Here is a 17,363-nt window from a genome sequence, read left to right as displayed (position 1 = left end):
GGTGGTAAGATTTGAACTCGTACCTTTGGATCATTAGTCCAGGCTTCTGGAATACTAGCCCAGTAACACAACCACTATGTAATCGGATTCATAATACTTATAACAACACTTTAAAAACTGGTAAGAAACAATGCTCCATTAGCCAAAATATTGGGGAAGGGAATGGAGATGGGAAGGCATTGGAATCCTAGCTCTTGCAATGTCAAACCAAAAAGGACAATTTATTTGCCAAAAAATCTGAGACAGTTAGCACCTTTCCATTCTTAAACAGGGGTGCATTTCCTTGGAATTGCACCAGGTGAGTAACAGATCAGCAGCATTCTAAATTGCATTAGGAGATAATTCACCCAATAAAGGCAAGATGATTTGAAATGCTTTGAAATAAACCACCCTACTGGAATTCATTGATACACACTCTTCACACCTATATTTCAAGCTTGGAAATGCATCATTTTCAAGCAGCAATACAAAAAAGTATCAATCCATGAAGAATGAATAATTTCTGAAAATTTATTATGAAAACAGCTTTTTTTCCTCTGCTACCATTTACTTTATTGTGGATATAAAACCAGCTACCAATATTTGTTGCTTCTGTGTAGCAAGAGAAGTCCATTTCAACAATTCCTTGTGGACAGTTTGTAGGTGTGAATGGCATGGATGACAGTCTTTTTTTTCCATTTTTCTATTAATATAGTTGAGAAGGGTTCCTTAAGCATGCAAGCCTCATAGAAGGGGGCCCACCGAGGACTTCAGGCCAGGCTGAGAACATCCACTTAGGCCAGAGCTGGGAAAGCTTCTGGGTCATCGACATTTGGAACAGAGATGCTAGACTGCAAAATGAAAAAGAAATGTGATCAGAAAACTGTAACAGGTGTGAAAGAAAACTATTATAGAACACAAATTCAGAAACACTTTCAAGAAAACACTAAATGCAATCTTTGAGTCGCCCAGGTTTCCAGTGCTTTATTTCGCAAATCTGATCAGCAAATTTCACTGCAACTATCATACCAAGAACTTGAGGAAAGTAACAAGTGTTTATATAATCAATATCTCTGCAACAATTTAGTACCAATAAATGATCAGAGTGCATTACAATAACAAGATGAAGAAAAACTTGCTTGTACACTAACATTCCGAGCACCAACGTCGAGTAACGAAAATGTTAACCCAACAAGTTCATTGGCTTTAGTTTTTTTAAATTAATTTATGGGATGCAGGCATCGGTGGTTAGGCCAGCATTTATTGTCCATCCCTAGATGTCCTTCAGAAGATGGTGGTGAGTTGCCTTCTTGAACCACTGCAGTCCTTTGAGGTGTAGCTACACCCACTGTGCTATTAGGGAGGGAGTTCCAGGATGTTGCCCCAGCGACAGTGAAGGAAAGGCGATATATTTCCAAGTCAGCATGGTGAGTGACTTGGGGAGGGGAACCTCCAGGTGGTGGGGTTCCCAGGTATTTTTCTGCTCTTGTCCTTCTAGATGGTAGTTGTCGTGGGTTTGGAAGATGCTGTCTAAGGAACCTTGAGTTACTGTAGTGCATCTTGTAGATGGTACACATGGCTGCCACTGTTCGTCGGTGGTGGAGGGTTTGAATGTTTGTGGAAGAGGGAGCAGGAGCAATCAATTGCTCCTCCTTTCACAAACATTCAAACCCTCCACCACTGATGAACAATGGCAGCCATGTGTACCATCTACAAGATGCACTACAGTAACTCACCAAGTCAAGTCACAGGATACTGATTTATATATTTTGATGAAAATAAATTACACTGCCCACTCTTATTACAGGGAGCATAAGATGTGTGCTTTGTGCTGGATAGTGTTGGGCTTCTCGGGTGTTGTTGGTTGGCTGTACTCATCCAGGCAAGTGGAGAGTATTCCATTACACTCCCGACTTGTGCCTTGTAGATGGTGGACAGGCTTTTTTGGGGGGGGGGGTTTCGTCAGAAAGCAAGTTTCTTGCCATAGGATTCCTAGCCTTTGACCTGCCCTGGTAGCCACAGTATTAATATGCCTCATACAGTTCAGTTTCTGATCAATGGTAACCCTCAGGATGTTAATTGTGGGGGTTCAGCAATGATAATGCCATTGAATGTCATTGGGCAATGGTTAGATCCTCTCCTATACAAGATGGTTATTGCCTGGCACTTGTGTGGCACAAATATAATTTGCCACTCACCAGCCCAAGCCTAGATATTGTCCAGGTCTTGCTGCATTTGGACATGGACTGCTTTATTATTTGAGGAGTTGCAAATGGTAAACATTGTGCAGCAATCCGCAAACATCACCATTTCTGACCTTGTGATGGAAGGGAGGTCATTGATGAAGCAGCTGAAGATGGTTGGGCCTAGGGCACTACCCGAGGAACCACTGCAGTGATGTCCTGGAGCCATGATTGACATCCAACCACCACAACCATCCTCCTTTGTGCGAAGTATGATTCCAACAAGCAGAGTTTTCCCCCGATTCCCATTGACTCCAGTTTAGCTAGGGCTCCTTGATGCCATACTTGGTCAAATGCTGCCTTGATGTCAAGGGCAGTCACTCTCAGCTCAACCCGGGCATCAGCTACTTTGTCCATGTTTGAGCCAAGGTTGTGATAAGGACAGGAGCAGTGACCAAACGGAGTGCCCGTGAACAAGTCATTGCTGAGTAAGTGCCACTTAATAGCACTGCTGATGACTCCATCACTTTGCTAATGGATGTGGAGATGCCGGCGTTGGACTGGGGTGAGCACAGTACGAAGTCTTACAACACCAGGTTAAAGTCCAACAGGTTTGTTTCGATGTCACTAGCTTTCGGAGTACTTTGCTAATGGAGAGTACAGTGATAGGGCAGTAACTGGCTGGCTTAGATTTATCCTGTTTCTTGTGCACAGGACACATCCTGGCAATTGTCCATATTGCCGGGTAGATGCCAGTGTTGCAGCTGTATTGGAACAGCCTGGCTCGGGGTGCGGCTTGTTCTGGAGCACAAGTCTTCAGTACCAATGCTGGGATATTGTCAGGGCCCATAGCCTTTGCAGTTTCTAGTGCTCGGAAAGATCCTAGACCTGAATGCTTGCAAGTTCACCTTGAAAGTCAAGTCAGATTACTAATTTACATATTTTGATGAAAACAAATTAGATTGTCCACTCTTACTACAGGAAGCATAAGATGCGTGCTTGACTCAATTTTTCAAAAAAATCTGTTCAACCCAAGAAAATAATTATTAAAGATGCAATTTTGGTATTCCAAGTGTTAAAATATTAAGGCACTATTGAGCAGAACAGGAGAGTTATCCCCAGTGTCCTAACCAATACGTGTTTCTGAATCAATGTCACAAAAGCAGATGTGGTCATTATGATGTTGCTATTTGAGAGAGTTTGGTGTTTGCAAATTGGCTGTTATGTTTCCTACACGTGACTACACTTCAAAAAAGCACTTTCTAAAAATTAGTTCACGGGATGTGAATATCACTGCTAAGCTAGCATTTATTGTCGATTGAGAAGCACAATTCGCTGTAAAGCGCTTTATGATATCTGGTAGCTGTGAAAGGCTCAATACAAGAGCAAGTAAGCAGTAAGTCATGAGAACAAAGGGACTGCTGAGAAAACCAAGAAATCCGTGCAAGTTTCCAAGATGAAAACAAAAATATTATTTGTTTGAGAAAATGTCATCACTAGCACTGATGCAAGCTAAGCAGTGTGAAAACAGCTTTCCTACATGCTGAACGCCAATTGAGATGTTAAGAATGTAAAGGATATTCATTTGGATCGCAATTAACAAAAACAAGCTTGGTGCATATTCAAAAGTAGCAGAACATGCCTCAAAATCAAAAACTTCATGCTCACTAAATTCGAGCTCAACTTGCACCCCATACAATGAACTAGAAAATGAAAATGTTTTTACTATGGGCACCCAATGTCAGGCCAGGTACTAAATCAATAACTCTCCTCCTGTTCAATCCCAATAAGGGTCTTAACCCCATTTTAAGAGGAGCGCATGCTGCACCAGTGCAACATTCCATTTCACACACCAACAATCCAGTTTCTCCAAGTACAATTTTAGTACCAAATTATGGCCATTAAATAGACTGATGCTCATTTCAATGATGCACTTTACTACTAAAAGAGACTTTCACATCCCGGACCTGGATTCAAAAATCAACCTAGACAGGTGGGACATAAAGGCAATGAATAATTTTTAATACCAGTAGCCTATTTTTCATTTCCGTCTCTAATATAATAAATTGTGAAGAATTTTCAGAAATGTCATTAACAGCTTAAGCTGCATCACATCAGCCAGCAACTCTTGAATCTGAAAGCTCAGGCCATGAGGCCTAATATAAAGCGGCCTAATATGATGCACCTTTAACGTAACATGGCAGCATCAAAACACTGTTGTGTCAAACAAGGCACCTTGGTAACTAATCCAAGAGGGTTTTTACCTTCTTTGACCATACTAACATTCTTTAGCTCCTGAATAAATCTGCTAATGTATTGCATGTTTCGAGTAGCTCAGCAGTTCTTACTACATTCATTTTAAAAAAAATTTTTTTAAATTTTTTATTTTTTAAGAGGACCCAATTATGATTTTTTTTTTCCAATTAAGGGGCAATTGAGCATGGCCACTCCACCTAACCTGCACATCTTTGGGTTGTGGGGGTGAAACCCACAGACACGGGGGTAATGTGCAAACTCCACACTGCAAACTCCACACGGATAGTGACTCAGGGCTGGGATTCGAACCCAGGTCCTCAGCGCCATAGTCACAGTGCTAGCCACTGAGCCCCTTACTACATTCATGAGGAATTCGAATTGAACTTGCAAATTGACATGGCTGTCTGTTTAGGTTTTCACTCCATTGCCATGAACTGGATTTGAAGCCAGCTTACTGGAGGTGAAAAGATACTGTGCTAACCAACTTATGCTAGCCTTAATTGGGTTTTTTTAAAACTTGCATTGCGCGGCACAAAGTTATGACTGGAATCCTTTGGCATGGCTCAACAATATGCAAGGATTTTTGTATCTGATAAATTAGACTTTATTCAAGGTATTTGTTCAGAAATCACACCGACTCTCCTCTGATCTTTGCACAACACATACCATATCCAAAGCGGTTATATGTCTGCTCTCCTGGGAGTGAGGGCAGAGGAGGGCCAGGTGGGACATGTCTGCTGCCCAGACAGGGAGGCAACTGTGGCCATGAAAGAGGAGAGGGCTGGGAAGTGAGAGGGGGAGAGGGGCTGGGGAGGGAGGGACAGGTGCGTGTGAGGTGCGTGGCAGGGCTACCAGTCCTTACCGGAAGGGGCCTGCCCCATTGCCATGGCATTACCAGGGCTGGTAATTACCAGGATCTGCACTGTTACCATGGTGTTACCAGGGTATGGGGAGGGACTTTCTCCGTTAACATGGTGTTACCAGGGTTGGGGAAGGGCCTGGCACCATGGTGTTACCAGGGTTGGGGGAGGGGCCTGACTTGTTACCATGTGGTGACATTGCTGTGCGTTCTGCAGTTTAGCATCACCCATGCTGAAATTGACAACATGAAGTTGCTCTTCATTTGTTTGTCTTCAGAGCTGTGGAAGTTTGCAAAACCTAGTAAAGGAGCAATAAACAACAATCCATGCACATCTCTTCAGCATAAGGCCACACTTGTGGAAAATCATCCCAAGCAGGTTCGTATAATCAAGAGTTAGATCCACAGAATCACAAATAATATAGCCCAGAAGAGGCCCTTCGGCCCATCGAGTCTGCACTGAAATGAAAAACAACTGACCTACCTACCTAATCCCATTTGCCAATACTTGGTCCATAACTTGAATGTTATGACGTGCCAAGTGCTCATCCAGGTACTTTTTTTTAAAAAGAGTGTTGAGGCATCCTGCCTCTACCACCCTCCCAAGCACTGCATTACAGACGGTCACCACCCTCTTTTCCTCAAACTACACGACCCCCCCCCCCCCACCCACCCAAACCTCCTGACCCTGAACTTTGAACTTACGTCCCCTTTTAACTCACCCTTCAACTAAGGGGTACAGTTGCTCCCTATCCACATTCATCAATCCTGTACACCTCGGTCAGGTCACCCCTCAGTCTTCTCTGCTCCAAAGAAAACAACCCAAACATATCCAACCTCTCTTCATAACTTTGTTCCATCCCAGGCAGCATCCTGGTGAAACACCTCTGTAATTGCTCCAAAGCAATCATTCTTCCTATAATGTGGCGACCTGAATTGCACACAGTACTCCAGCTATGGCCTCACCAAAGTTCTATATAACTCCAACATGACCTCCCTGCTTTTGCAATCTATGCCCTCAATTGATAAAGGCAAGTGTTACCCTGCGGAGAGTGAATGCATCCTTATCATGTGCCAGGCTCAGCCCGATCCAATTCAAGGTGGTCCACAGGGCTCATATGACGGCGGCCCGGATAAGGTTTTTTGAAGGGGGGGGGGGGGGGAAGAGAGAGAGGACAGGTGCGGGGGAAGTCCTGCGAACCATGTGCACATGTTCTGGGCATAGACGAGGTTGAGGGGCTTTTGGCAGGGATTTGCGGACGTCATGTCGGAGGCCCTGCAGGGGAGGGTGACTCAGTCCAGAGGTGACAATATTCGGAGTATCAGAAGATCCTTTGCGTTAGCGATATGGCAGGGTTGCTCAGGTTGGAGAAAATAAAATTCGCCTTAAGGGGTTCGCTCTGAGGTGGCAGCCATTCATCGAGTTCTTTAAAGAAAATTCTGCGAGCGGGGGGGATGGAGGGCATGGAAGTGACGAATAAGGGTAGCAAAACCAACAACGGGAGGGCCGTGAGATGGGGTGTTTATATGGACCATGTTGGTTGGGGTCTGTGTTTGGGGGGGGGGGGGGCTATGTTATTGTGGGTTTTTTGTCTGTTGGATCGTTCCATTTGAAAGTGCCTTAATGAAATATTTTCTTTTTAAAAAAAAGATAAAGGCAAGTGCCCCTTTATTCCTCAGAACTTCCAGGTGTCAGGCCATTCATTGAATACATCCTTGTCACATTACTCCTTCCAAAGTATATCACCTCACATTTTTCAGGGTTAAATTCCATCTGCCACTTTTCTGCCCATCTGACCATCCCGTCTATTATCTTCCTGTAACGAAGACACTCAACCTCATTGTTAACCAGTGGCCAATCTTTGTGTCCCACACAAACTTACTGATCCTACCCCCACAGTCATCCATGTCATTTATATAAATGAAAACAACAGGGGACCCAGCACAGATCCCTGTGGTACACCACTGGACAATGGCTTTGTGACTAAAGCAGCCATCTGTCATCACCCTCTGTTTCAAAATTGGCTTGGCTGTAGGAAACAATCTTATCGTTACCCTGTATCCCATATGCATTTGCCATCTTTACAAGTCTCTCATGTGGACCTTGTCAAATACTTTGCTGAAATCCATGTACACTACCTTCATCTACACACCTGGTCACATGCTCAAAAAATGCATCAAATTTGTTACTCATGACCTCCCTCTGACAAAGCCATGCTGACTATTCCTGATCAAACCTTGCCTCTCCAAGTGGAGACAGATTCTCTCCTTGAGAATTTTTTCCAATAATTTCCCTAACACGGAGGTGAAACTCACTGGTCTGTAGTTCCCTGGCTTATCTCTACAACCTCTCAAGTGGTGGGACCACATTAGCTGTCCTCCAGTCCTCTGGAACCTCCCCCGAGATGAGGGGAATTAAAAATTTGGGTCAGAGCCCCTGCAATCTCCTCCCTCACTTCCCACAGCATCCTGGGACAACAGGCCTGGAGATTTGTCCACTTTTAAGCCTGCCAACACTTCCAATACTTTGTCACACCCTATGACAATTTGCTCAAGAACCTCAGTCTCTCTCCGCGAGTTCTATATCTACTTCCTCATTTTGTTGGGTGGAGCACAGACATGAAGTCTTCTTTCAACACTCTACCAATGTCAACACAGAGATTTCCCTGTTGGTCCCTACTCTTTCCCTGGTTTACTCTCTTCTCATTGATATACTTATAGAATATCTTGGGATTTTCCCTACTTTTACCAGCCAGAGCTTTCCTACATCCCCTCTTTGCTCTCCTAATTACTTCCTTAAACCCCATCCTGCACTTTCTGTACTCCACTAATGCCTCCATTGATTTGCTCCCCTTGTACTTGCTAAAAGCCTCTTATTTCCTTCTCATTGTATCCTGAATATCTCTGGTCATCCATGGTTCTCTGGACTTGTTACTCATGGGCAGCATGGTAGCACAAGTGATTAACACTGTAGCTTCAAAGCGCCAGGGTCCCAGGTTCGATCCCCTGCTGGGTCACTGTCTGCGGAGTCTGCACGTTCTCCCAGTGTCTGCGTGGGTTACCTCCGGGTGCTCCAGTTTCCTCTCACAGTCCAAAGACGTGCAGATTAGGTGGATTGGCCATGATAAATTACTCTTAGTGACCAAAAGAGGTTAAGAGGGGTTATTGGGTTATGGGGATAGGGTGGAAGTGAGGACTTAAGTGGGTCAGTGCAGACTCGATGGGCCGAATGGCCTCCTTCTGCACTATGTTCTATATTACGCCTGTACCTCCGCATTTCCTTTTTGAACACCCCCCCCCCCCCCCCACGTTCTTCTGTAGATTTCCTCACAAGTAACTCTTTCCAGTCTACCTTGGCCAGATCCTGCCTTATTTTACTAAAATCCACTCTCCCCCAATCCACAACCTTTTTTTGCAACTTGTCCATTTCTTTGTCCGTAACAAACCTGTGGTCGCTATCACCAAAATGTGACCCCACCAACACATCATCCACCTGTCCGGTTTTATTCCCCAGAATTAGGTCCAGCACTGCACTGTCCCTTGTTGGACCCTTTACATATTGGGCTAAAACTCCACTCCATCCAAGCCCTTAACACAGTGACAATCCTAATTAACGATGGGGGAAGTTGAAATCAACTAATATAATTACCCTATTATTATTTTTACACACCTTTGTGAATTGTGCATATATTTGTTCCTCGATTTCCGGCTGACTATCTGGGAGTCTGTAATAAGCACCTAGCAATGTTGCTGTCCCTTTTTTGTTACTAAGCTCTACCCACAAAGCTTCATTTGATACCCCCTCCAAGATATCATCTGACCGTACCGCAATAACTGACTCCTTAACTAATAATACAATGCCTCTTCCTCCTCTGGCTTGCCTGAAGATTCTATATCCCGGGACTTTAAGCTGCCAATCCTGCCCCTCCCTCAACCATGTTTCCGTGATGGCTACTGTATGACAATTTCACGTGTCAATCCTCTCCCTTAACTCATCCGTTTTACCTGTAATACTCCTGGCATTAAAGCAAAGGCCATCCAGCCTCGTCTTACTCGCTTGAAACTCATTATCGCTGTATTCCCCCTCACTTGTTTGCTTTTCTGTGCTATGCTGTGTCCTATTCTGCTAACGGTCTGCGTCCTCTCCCCCTGCCAAATTAGTTTAAACTCCTCCCAACAGCACTAGCAAACCCGCCAGCAAGAATGTTAGTCCCGGTCTGGTTCAAACGTAGACCGCCTCACTTGTACAGGTCTCCAGAAACTGTCCCAGTGGTCCAGGAATATAAAACCCCTTTCCTGCACCAACTTTTAAAAAAAATTTAATTAAGGGGCAATTTAGTGTGGCCGATTCACCTACCCTGCACATCTTTGGGTTGTGGGGGCGAAGCCCACGCAAACGTGGGGAGAATGTGCAAACTCCACACAGACAGTGACCCAGAGCCGGGATCGAACCTGGGACCTCGGCGCCGTGAGGCAACATGGCCTGCACCAACTCTTAAGCCACGCATTCATCTGCACTATTCTCTTATTTCTGTACCCGCTAGCACACGGCACTGGGAGTAATCCAGAGATTACACCCAAGACTTTTTAAGTCTACTACCTAACTCTCTGAATTCTTGATGCAAGACCTCATCCCTCTTTCTACAAATGTCATTGGTACCAACATGAACAATGACTTCTGCATCATCTCCCTCGCCCTTCAGAATGGCCCTTGACCCTGGCACTAGGGAGGCAACATACCATCCTGAAGTCTCTTTCACGTCCACAGAAGCGCCTAAATGTGCCCCTGACTATAAAGTCCCTTACAACTATTGCTCTTCTGCACTTTGACCCTCCCTGAATAGAGCCAGCCGTGGTGCCATGGCTCTGGCTGCTATACACACCCACCCACACCAGTATCCAAACGTGTATAGCTGTTAGAGAGGGGTACATCCACAGGGGATTCCTGCACTGGCTGCCTGCCCCTTCTAGCTTTGATGTGGCCACGTCTCCAAAACTCCTGTCTATGATGTTTTCCGTCTCCTGCATGCTCCCAAGTGCATCCAACTCCTACTTCAACCAATCCATGCAATGTGTGAGGAGCTACAATTGGGTACACTTAGAACATAGAAAAATACAGCACAGAACAGGCCCTTCGGCCCACGATGTTGTGCCGAACCTTTGTCCTAGATTAATCATAGATTATCATTGAATTTACAGTGCAGAAGGAGGCCATTCGGCCCATCTAGTCTGCACCAGCTCTTGGAAAGAGCACCCTACCCAAGGTCAACACCTCCACCCAACGCTACGGGCAATTTTGGACACTAAGGGCAATTTATCATGGCCAATCCACCTAACCTGCACATCTTTGGACTGTGGGAGGAAACCGGAGCACCCGGAGGAAACAAACGCACACACGGGGAGGATGTGCAGACTCCGCACAGACAGTGACCCAAGCCGCAAACGAACCTGGGACCCTGGAGCTGTGAAGCAATTCTGCTATCCACAATGCTACCGTGCTGCCCTTAAGAACAAATTAATCTACACTGTATCATTCTACCGTAATCCATGTACCTATCCAATAGCTGCTTGAAAGTCCCTAATGTTTCCGACTCAACTACTTCCACAGGCAGTGCATTCCATGCCCCCAATACTCTCTGGGTAAAGAACCTACCTCTGACATCCCCCCTATATCTTCCACCATTCACCTTAAATTTATGTCCCCTTGTAATGCTTTGTTCCACCTGGGGAAAAAGTCTCTGACTGTCTACTCTTATCTATTGCCCGATCATCTTATAAACCTCTATCAAGTCGCCCCTCATCCTTCTCCGTTCTAATGAGAAAAGGCCTAGCATCCTCAACCCTTCCTCGTAAGACCTACTCTCCATTCCAGGCAACATCCTGGTAAATGTCCTTTGCACCTTTTCCAAAGCTTCCACATCCTTCCTAAAATGAGGCGACCAGAATTGTACACAGTACTCCAAATGTGGCCTTATCAAAGTTTTGTACAGCTGCATCATCACCTCACGGCTCTTAAATTCAATCCGTCTGTTAATGAACGCGAGCACACCATAAGCCTCCTTCACAGCTCTATCCACTTGAGTGGCAACTTTCAAAGATGTATGAACATAGACCCCAAGATCTCTCTGCTCCTCCACATTGCCAAGAACTCCACCGTTAACCCTGTATTCCGCATTCATATTTGTCCTTCCAAAATGGACAACCTCACACTTTTCAGGGTTAAACTCCATCTGCCACTTCTCAGCCCAGCTCTGCATCCTATCTATGTCGCTTTGCAGCCGACAACAGCCCTCCTCACTATCCACAACTCCACCAATCTTTGCATCGTCTACAAATTTACTAACCCACCCTTCAACTCCCTCATCCAAGTCATTAATGAAAATCACAAACAACAGAAGACCCAGATCTGATCCCTGCGGTACGCCACTGGTAACTGGGATCCAGGCTGAATATTTGCCATCCACCACCACCCTCTGACTTCTATCGGTTAGCCAGTTCGTCATCCAACTGGCCAAATTTCCCACTATCCCATGCCTCCTTACTTTCTGCATAAGCCTACCATGGGGAACCTTATCAAATGCCTTACTAAAATCCATGTACACTACATCCACTGCTTTACCTTCATCCACATGCTTGGTCACCTCAAAGAATTCAATAAGACTTGTAAGGCAAGACCTACCCCTCACAAATCCGTGCTGACTATCCCTAATCAAGCAGTGTCTTTCCAGATGCTCAGAAATCCTATCCTTCAGTACTCTTTCCATTACTTTGCCTACCACTGAAGTAAGAATAACTGGCCTGTAATTCCCAGGGTTATCCCTAGTCCCTTTTTTGAACAGGGACACGACATTCGCCAATCCCCTGGTACCACCCCTGTTGACAGTGAGGACGAAAAGATCATTGCCAACGACTCTGCAATTTCATCTCTTGCTTCCCATAGAATCCTTGGATATATCCTGTCAGGCCCGGGGGACATGTCTATCCTCAAGTTTTTCAAAATGCCCAACACATCTTCCTTCCTAACAAGTATTTCCTCGAGCTTACCAGTCTGTTTCACACTGTCCTCTCCAACAATATGGCCCCTTTCATTTGTAAATACAGAAGAAAAGTACTCGTTCAAGACCTCTCCCATCTCTTCAGACTCAATACACAATCTCCCGCTACTTTCCTTGATCGGACCTACCCTCGCTCTAGTCATTCTCATATTTCTCACATATGTGTAAAAGGCCTTGGGGTTTTCCTTGATCCTACCCGCCAAAGATTGTTCATGCCCTCTCTTAGCTCCCCTAATCCCTTTCTTCAGTTCCCTATCTTGTATCCCTCCAGCGCCCTGTCTGAACCTGGTTTCCTCAGCCTTACATAAGTATCCTTCTTCCTCTTAACAAGACATTCAACCTCTTGTCAACCATGGTTCCCTCACTCGACCATCTCTTCCCTGCCTGACAGGGACATACATGTCAAGGACACCTAGTACCTGTTCCTTGAACAAGTTCCACATTTCACTTGTGTACTTCCCTGACAGCCTATGTTCCCAACTTATGCACTTCAATTCTTGTCTGACAACATCGATTTGCCCTTCCCCCAAACCTTACCCTGTTGCACGCACCCATCCCTCTCCATTACTAAAGTGAAAGTCACAGAATTGTGGTCACTATCTCCAAAATGCTCCCCCACTAACATAAGATCATAAGACATAGGAACAGAAGTAAGGCCATTCGGCCCATCGAGTCCACTCCACCATTCAATCATGGCTGATTTCAACTCCATTTACCCACTCTCTCTCCATAGCCCTTAATTCCTCGAGAAATCAAGAATTTATCAACTTCTGTCTTAAAGACACTCAACGTCCCGGCCTCCACCGCCCTCTGTGGCAATGAATTCCACAGACCCACCACTCTCTGGCTGAAGAAATTTCTCCTCATCTCTGTTCTAAAGTGACTCTCTTTTATTCTACGGCTGTGCCCCCGGGTCCTAGTCTCCCCTGCTAATGGAAACAACTTCCCTACATCCACCCTATCTAAGCCATTCATTATCTTGTAAGTTTCTATTAGATCTCCCCTCAACCTCCTAAACTCCAATGAATATAATCCCAGGATCTTCAGACGTTCATCGTATGTTAGGCCTACCATTCCTGGGATCATCCGTGTGAATCTCCGCTGGACCCGCTCCAGTGCCAGTATGTCCTTCCTGAGGTGTGGAGCCCAAAATTGCTCACAGTATTCTCAATGGGGCCTAACTAATGCTTTATAAAGCTTCAGAAGTACATCCCTGCTTTTATATTCCAAGCCTCTTGAGATGAATGACAACAAATCTATCACTTGCCCTGGTTCATTACCAAGTACCAAATCCAATATTGTCGGACAAACTACATACTGTGTTAGAAAAGCTTCCTGGACACACTGCACAAACATCACCCCATCCAAACTATTTGATTTAAAGAGCTTCCACTCAATGTTTGGGAAGTTGAAGTCACCCATGACTACTGCCCTGTGACTTCTGCACCTTTCCAAAATCTGTTCCTCCACATCTCTGCTACTATTGGGGGGCCTATAGAAAACTCCTAACAAGGTGACTGCTCCTTTCCTATTTCTGACTCCAACCCATACTACCTCAGTAGGCAGATACTCCTCAAACTGCCTTTCTGCAGCTGTTATACTATCTCTAATTAACAATGCCACCCCCCCCCCCACCTCTTTTACCACCCTCCCATATCTTATTGAAATATCTATAACCAGGGACCTCCAACAACCATTTCTGCCCCTCTTCTATCCAAGTTTCCGTGATGGCCACCACATCATAGTCCCAAGTACCGATCCATGCCTTATGTTCACCCACCTTATTCCTGATGCTTCTTGCGTTGAAGTATACATACTTCAACCCATCTCCATGCCTGCAAGTACTCTCCTTTGTCAGTGTTCCCTTCTCCCCACTGCCTCACTACAAGCTTTGGCGTCCTGAATATCGGCTACCTTAGTTGCTGGACTACAAATCCGGTTCCGATCCCCTTGCCAAATTAGTTTAAACCCTCCCGAAGAGTACTAGAAAACCTCCCTCCCAGGATATTGGTGCCCCTCTGGTTCAGATGCAACCAGTGTCCTGCTTGTACAGGTCCCACCTTCCCCAGAATGCGCTCCAATTATCCAAATACCTGAAGCCCTCCCTCCTACACCATTCCTGCAGCCACGTGTTCAGCTGCACTCTCTCCCTATTCCTAGCCTCGTTATCACGTGGCACCAGCAACAAACCAGAGATGACAACTCTGTCTGTCCTGGCTTTTAACTTCCAGCCTAACTCCCTAAACTCGTTTATTACCTCCACACCCCTTTTCCTACCTACGTCGTCGGTACCAATGTGCACCATGACTTCTGGCTGCTCCCCCTCCCCCTTAAGGATCCTGAAGACACAATCCGAGACATCCCTGGCCCTAGCACCCGGGAGGCAACATACCTTCCGGGAGTCTCGCTCGCGACCACAGAATCTCCTATCTATTCCCCATATCATTGAATCTCCTACTACTATTGCTTTTCTATTTTCCCCCCCTTCCCTTCGGAGCCCCAGAGCCAGACTCAGTGCCAGAGACCTGGCCGCTAGGGCCTTCCCACAGTAGGTCAACCCCCCCAACAGCATCCAAAACAGTATACTTGTTTTGAAGGGGAACGGCCACGAGGGATCCCTGCACTGTCTGCCTGTTTGTTTTCTTTCCCCTGACTGTAACCCAGCTATTCTTGCCCTGTACCTTGGGTGTGGTTACCTCCCTGTAACTCTTCTCTATCACCCCCTCTGCCTCCCGGATGATCCGAAGTTCATCCAGCTTCAGCTCCCGTTCCCTAACACGGTCTTTGAGGAGCTGGAGTTGGGTGCACTTCCCGCAGGTATAGTCAGCGAGGACACCGGTGGTATCCCTCACCACCCACATCCTATAGGAGGAGCATGCAACTGGCCTAGCCTCCATCCCCTCTTACCTTACAGAATATAGCTGCCCTGTGGACCAACTGGACCTCCGGCCTCCAACTATGCTCCCAGTCAGCTGCACTCTCTGCAAACTCCCGGCTCCCTTCACGCTCTTTGAGGAAATGTAGGAAATGGAAATTAAAGGATCACCTTACTCCCTCCTCACCTAACTCCCTCAGTCACCAAACTCTCACTATAGCACTCAAATGCACCAAATTCAACACTCAGTGCAAACAAAGTCTGCACTATAGGGGATCACTTTTATACTTCCTGCAGATGTAATTGTCCAGAATGCTGGAAGTGTCATGGACCTCCCACATCTCACAAGTGAAACACTTTACCCGCCAACAGACATTTCTAGCACTAATTAAATAAAAATACTTATAAAATCAAGTTACAATTACCATATGGTCTTTTTCCACTAGATTTCTACTATAAACATAAAATGAAAGGGCAACACGATGGTACAGTGGTTAGCACTGCAGCCTCACGGCGCTGAGGATCCGGATTCGATCCCGGCCCGTGTTGAGTTTGCACATTCTCTCCATGTTTGCATGGATCTCACCCCCCATAAACCAAAATGATGTGCAGGGTAGGTAGATTGGCCGTGCTAAATTGCCACTCAATTGGGGAAAAAAAATAATTAGGCGCTCTAAATTAAAAAAGGAAAACATCAAATGATAAATACAATATGAAATGAAATGAATGAAAATCGCTTATTGTCACAAGTAGGCTTCAAATGAAGTTACTGTGAAAAGCCCCTAGTCGCCAATTCCGGCGCCTGTTTGGGGAGGCTGGTACGGGAATTGAACCGTGCTGCTGGCCTGCCTTTGTCTGCTTTAAAAGCCCTCTGCCCTCTGGTTTAGTTACCCCTCTGCTTAGTTAATTAGTGGTTCAATTTTTTCAAATTTAGTGCAGTTTCCCTACCAGCCAATCAGATTACAGCTTTCCTGTGATGTCACTTTTTAACGGTTTTACTCACTGCTCTGCCCGCCGAAACTGTTCCCTGAAGACTCTCTCCACGCTCTTTACTGAAGCCTCGTCTCTCTCTCTCCACGCTCTTTACTGAAGTCTTGCCTCTCTTTAGTGAAGTCTCGCCTCTCTCTGCGCTCTTTATTAAAGTCTCGTCTCTCTCTCCATGCTCTTTACTGAAGTCTCGCCCCTTTCACTCCGCGCTCCTAATGAAGGTTCGCCTCGCTCTCCCTGCATTCTTGAATGAGGCTTGCCTCTCTCTCTGCGCATTTTAAAGCAGGCTCGCCTCAGGGCAACATGATGGCGAAGTGGATAGCATTGCTGCCTCACGGCGCCGAGGTCCCAGGTTCGATCCCGGCTCTGGGTTACTGTCCGCGTGGAGATTGCACATTCTCCCCGTGTTTGCATGGGTTTTGCCCCCACAACTCAAAAGATGTGCAGAGTAGGTGGATTGGCCACGTTAAATTGCCCCTTAATTGGAAAAAATTAATTGGGTACTGTAAATTTTTTAAAAAGAAAAAACGCACGCCTCGCTCTCTCCGCGCTCTTTACTGTAGGCTCGCCTATCTCTCAGTGCTTTTTAACGAAGGCTTGCCTCTCTCCCTATGGTCTTTAACAAAGGCTCGCCTATCTCTCCATGATTTTTATCGAAGGCTTGCCTCTCTCCCTATGGTCTTTAACGAAGGCTCGCCTATCTCTCCATGCTTTTTAACGAAGGCTTGTCTCTCTCCCTATGGTCTTTAACGAAGGCTTGCCTCTCGTTCCATGCTCTTGGTCACTCACCGGCAGTTTGTACCTAAGAATTTTGTTCGGCCGCCGTGGATCCGCCATTTTGTTCAACAACATGCAAAGATAACCAGACCAAAGTAATGTGCACAGCATTGATTTAAATAATTGTAATGATTGAATTCCAAACAATTCTCTCTCCCTTGGTTACGGTACAAGCTTCAACTTGGTACAGATGCTCAGAAATAAAAAGAATTTACATTTACATTTCATTTCACAACTTCAGGAGGTTCTTGGATTATTTCATTGGCTATAAAGTGCTTTGGGATGTTCAGAAATCGTGAAAGGGACTATATAAATATTTCAATGCACCCTACAGGCAATGAAATACTTTTGAAGCGCAGTCACTGTTGAAATGTAGCAATCAATTTGCAAAC

At 45.6% G+C, this 17,363-nt stretch overlaps 1 protein-coding gene across 3 annotated transcripts in view; it reads right to left on the bottom strand.

Annotated features, from left to right (window-relative positions):
• Positions 1-496: 496 nt before the first annotated feature.
• Positions 497-17,363, bottom strand: part of LOC140426386 (SERPINE1 mRNA-binding protein 1-like) — a 75,358-nt gene continuing 58,491 nt past the window's right edge. For all 3 annotated transcript variants that reach the window (XM_072511082.1, XM_072511083.1, XM_072511084.1), the window contains exon 9: positions 497-830. In XM_072511082.1, the coding sequence (XP_072367183.1) occupies positions 774-830 (57 nt within the window). In that variant the 3' untranslated portion in view covers positions 497-773. The remainder of the gene's footprint in view (positions 831-17,363) is intronic.

This window comes from Scyliorhinus torazame, chromosome 7 (genome assembly GCF_047496885.1).
Source record: "Scyliorhinus torazame isolate Kashiwa2021f chromosome 7, sScyTor2.1, whole genome shotgun sequence".
Classification (NCBI taxonomy): Eukaryota; Metazoa; Chordata; class Chondrichthyes; order Carcharhiniformes; family Scyliorhinidae; genus Scyliorhinus; species Scyliorhinus torazame.
The sequence above is the reverse complement of the archived record's forward strand: the minus strand, read 5'-3'. Positions and strand labels throughout refer to the sequence as shown.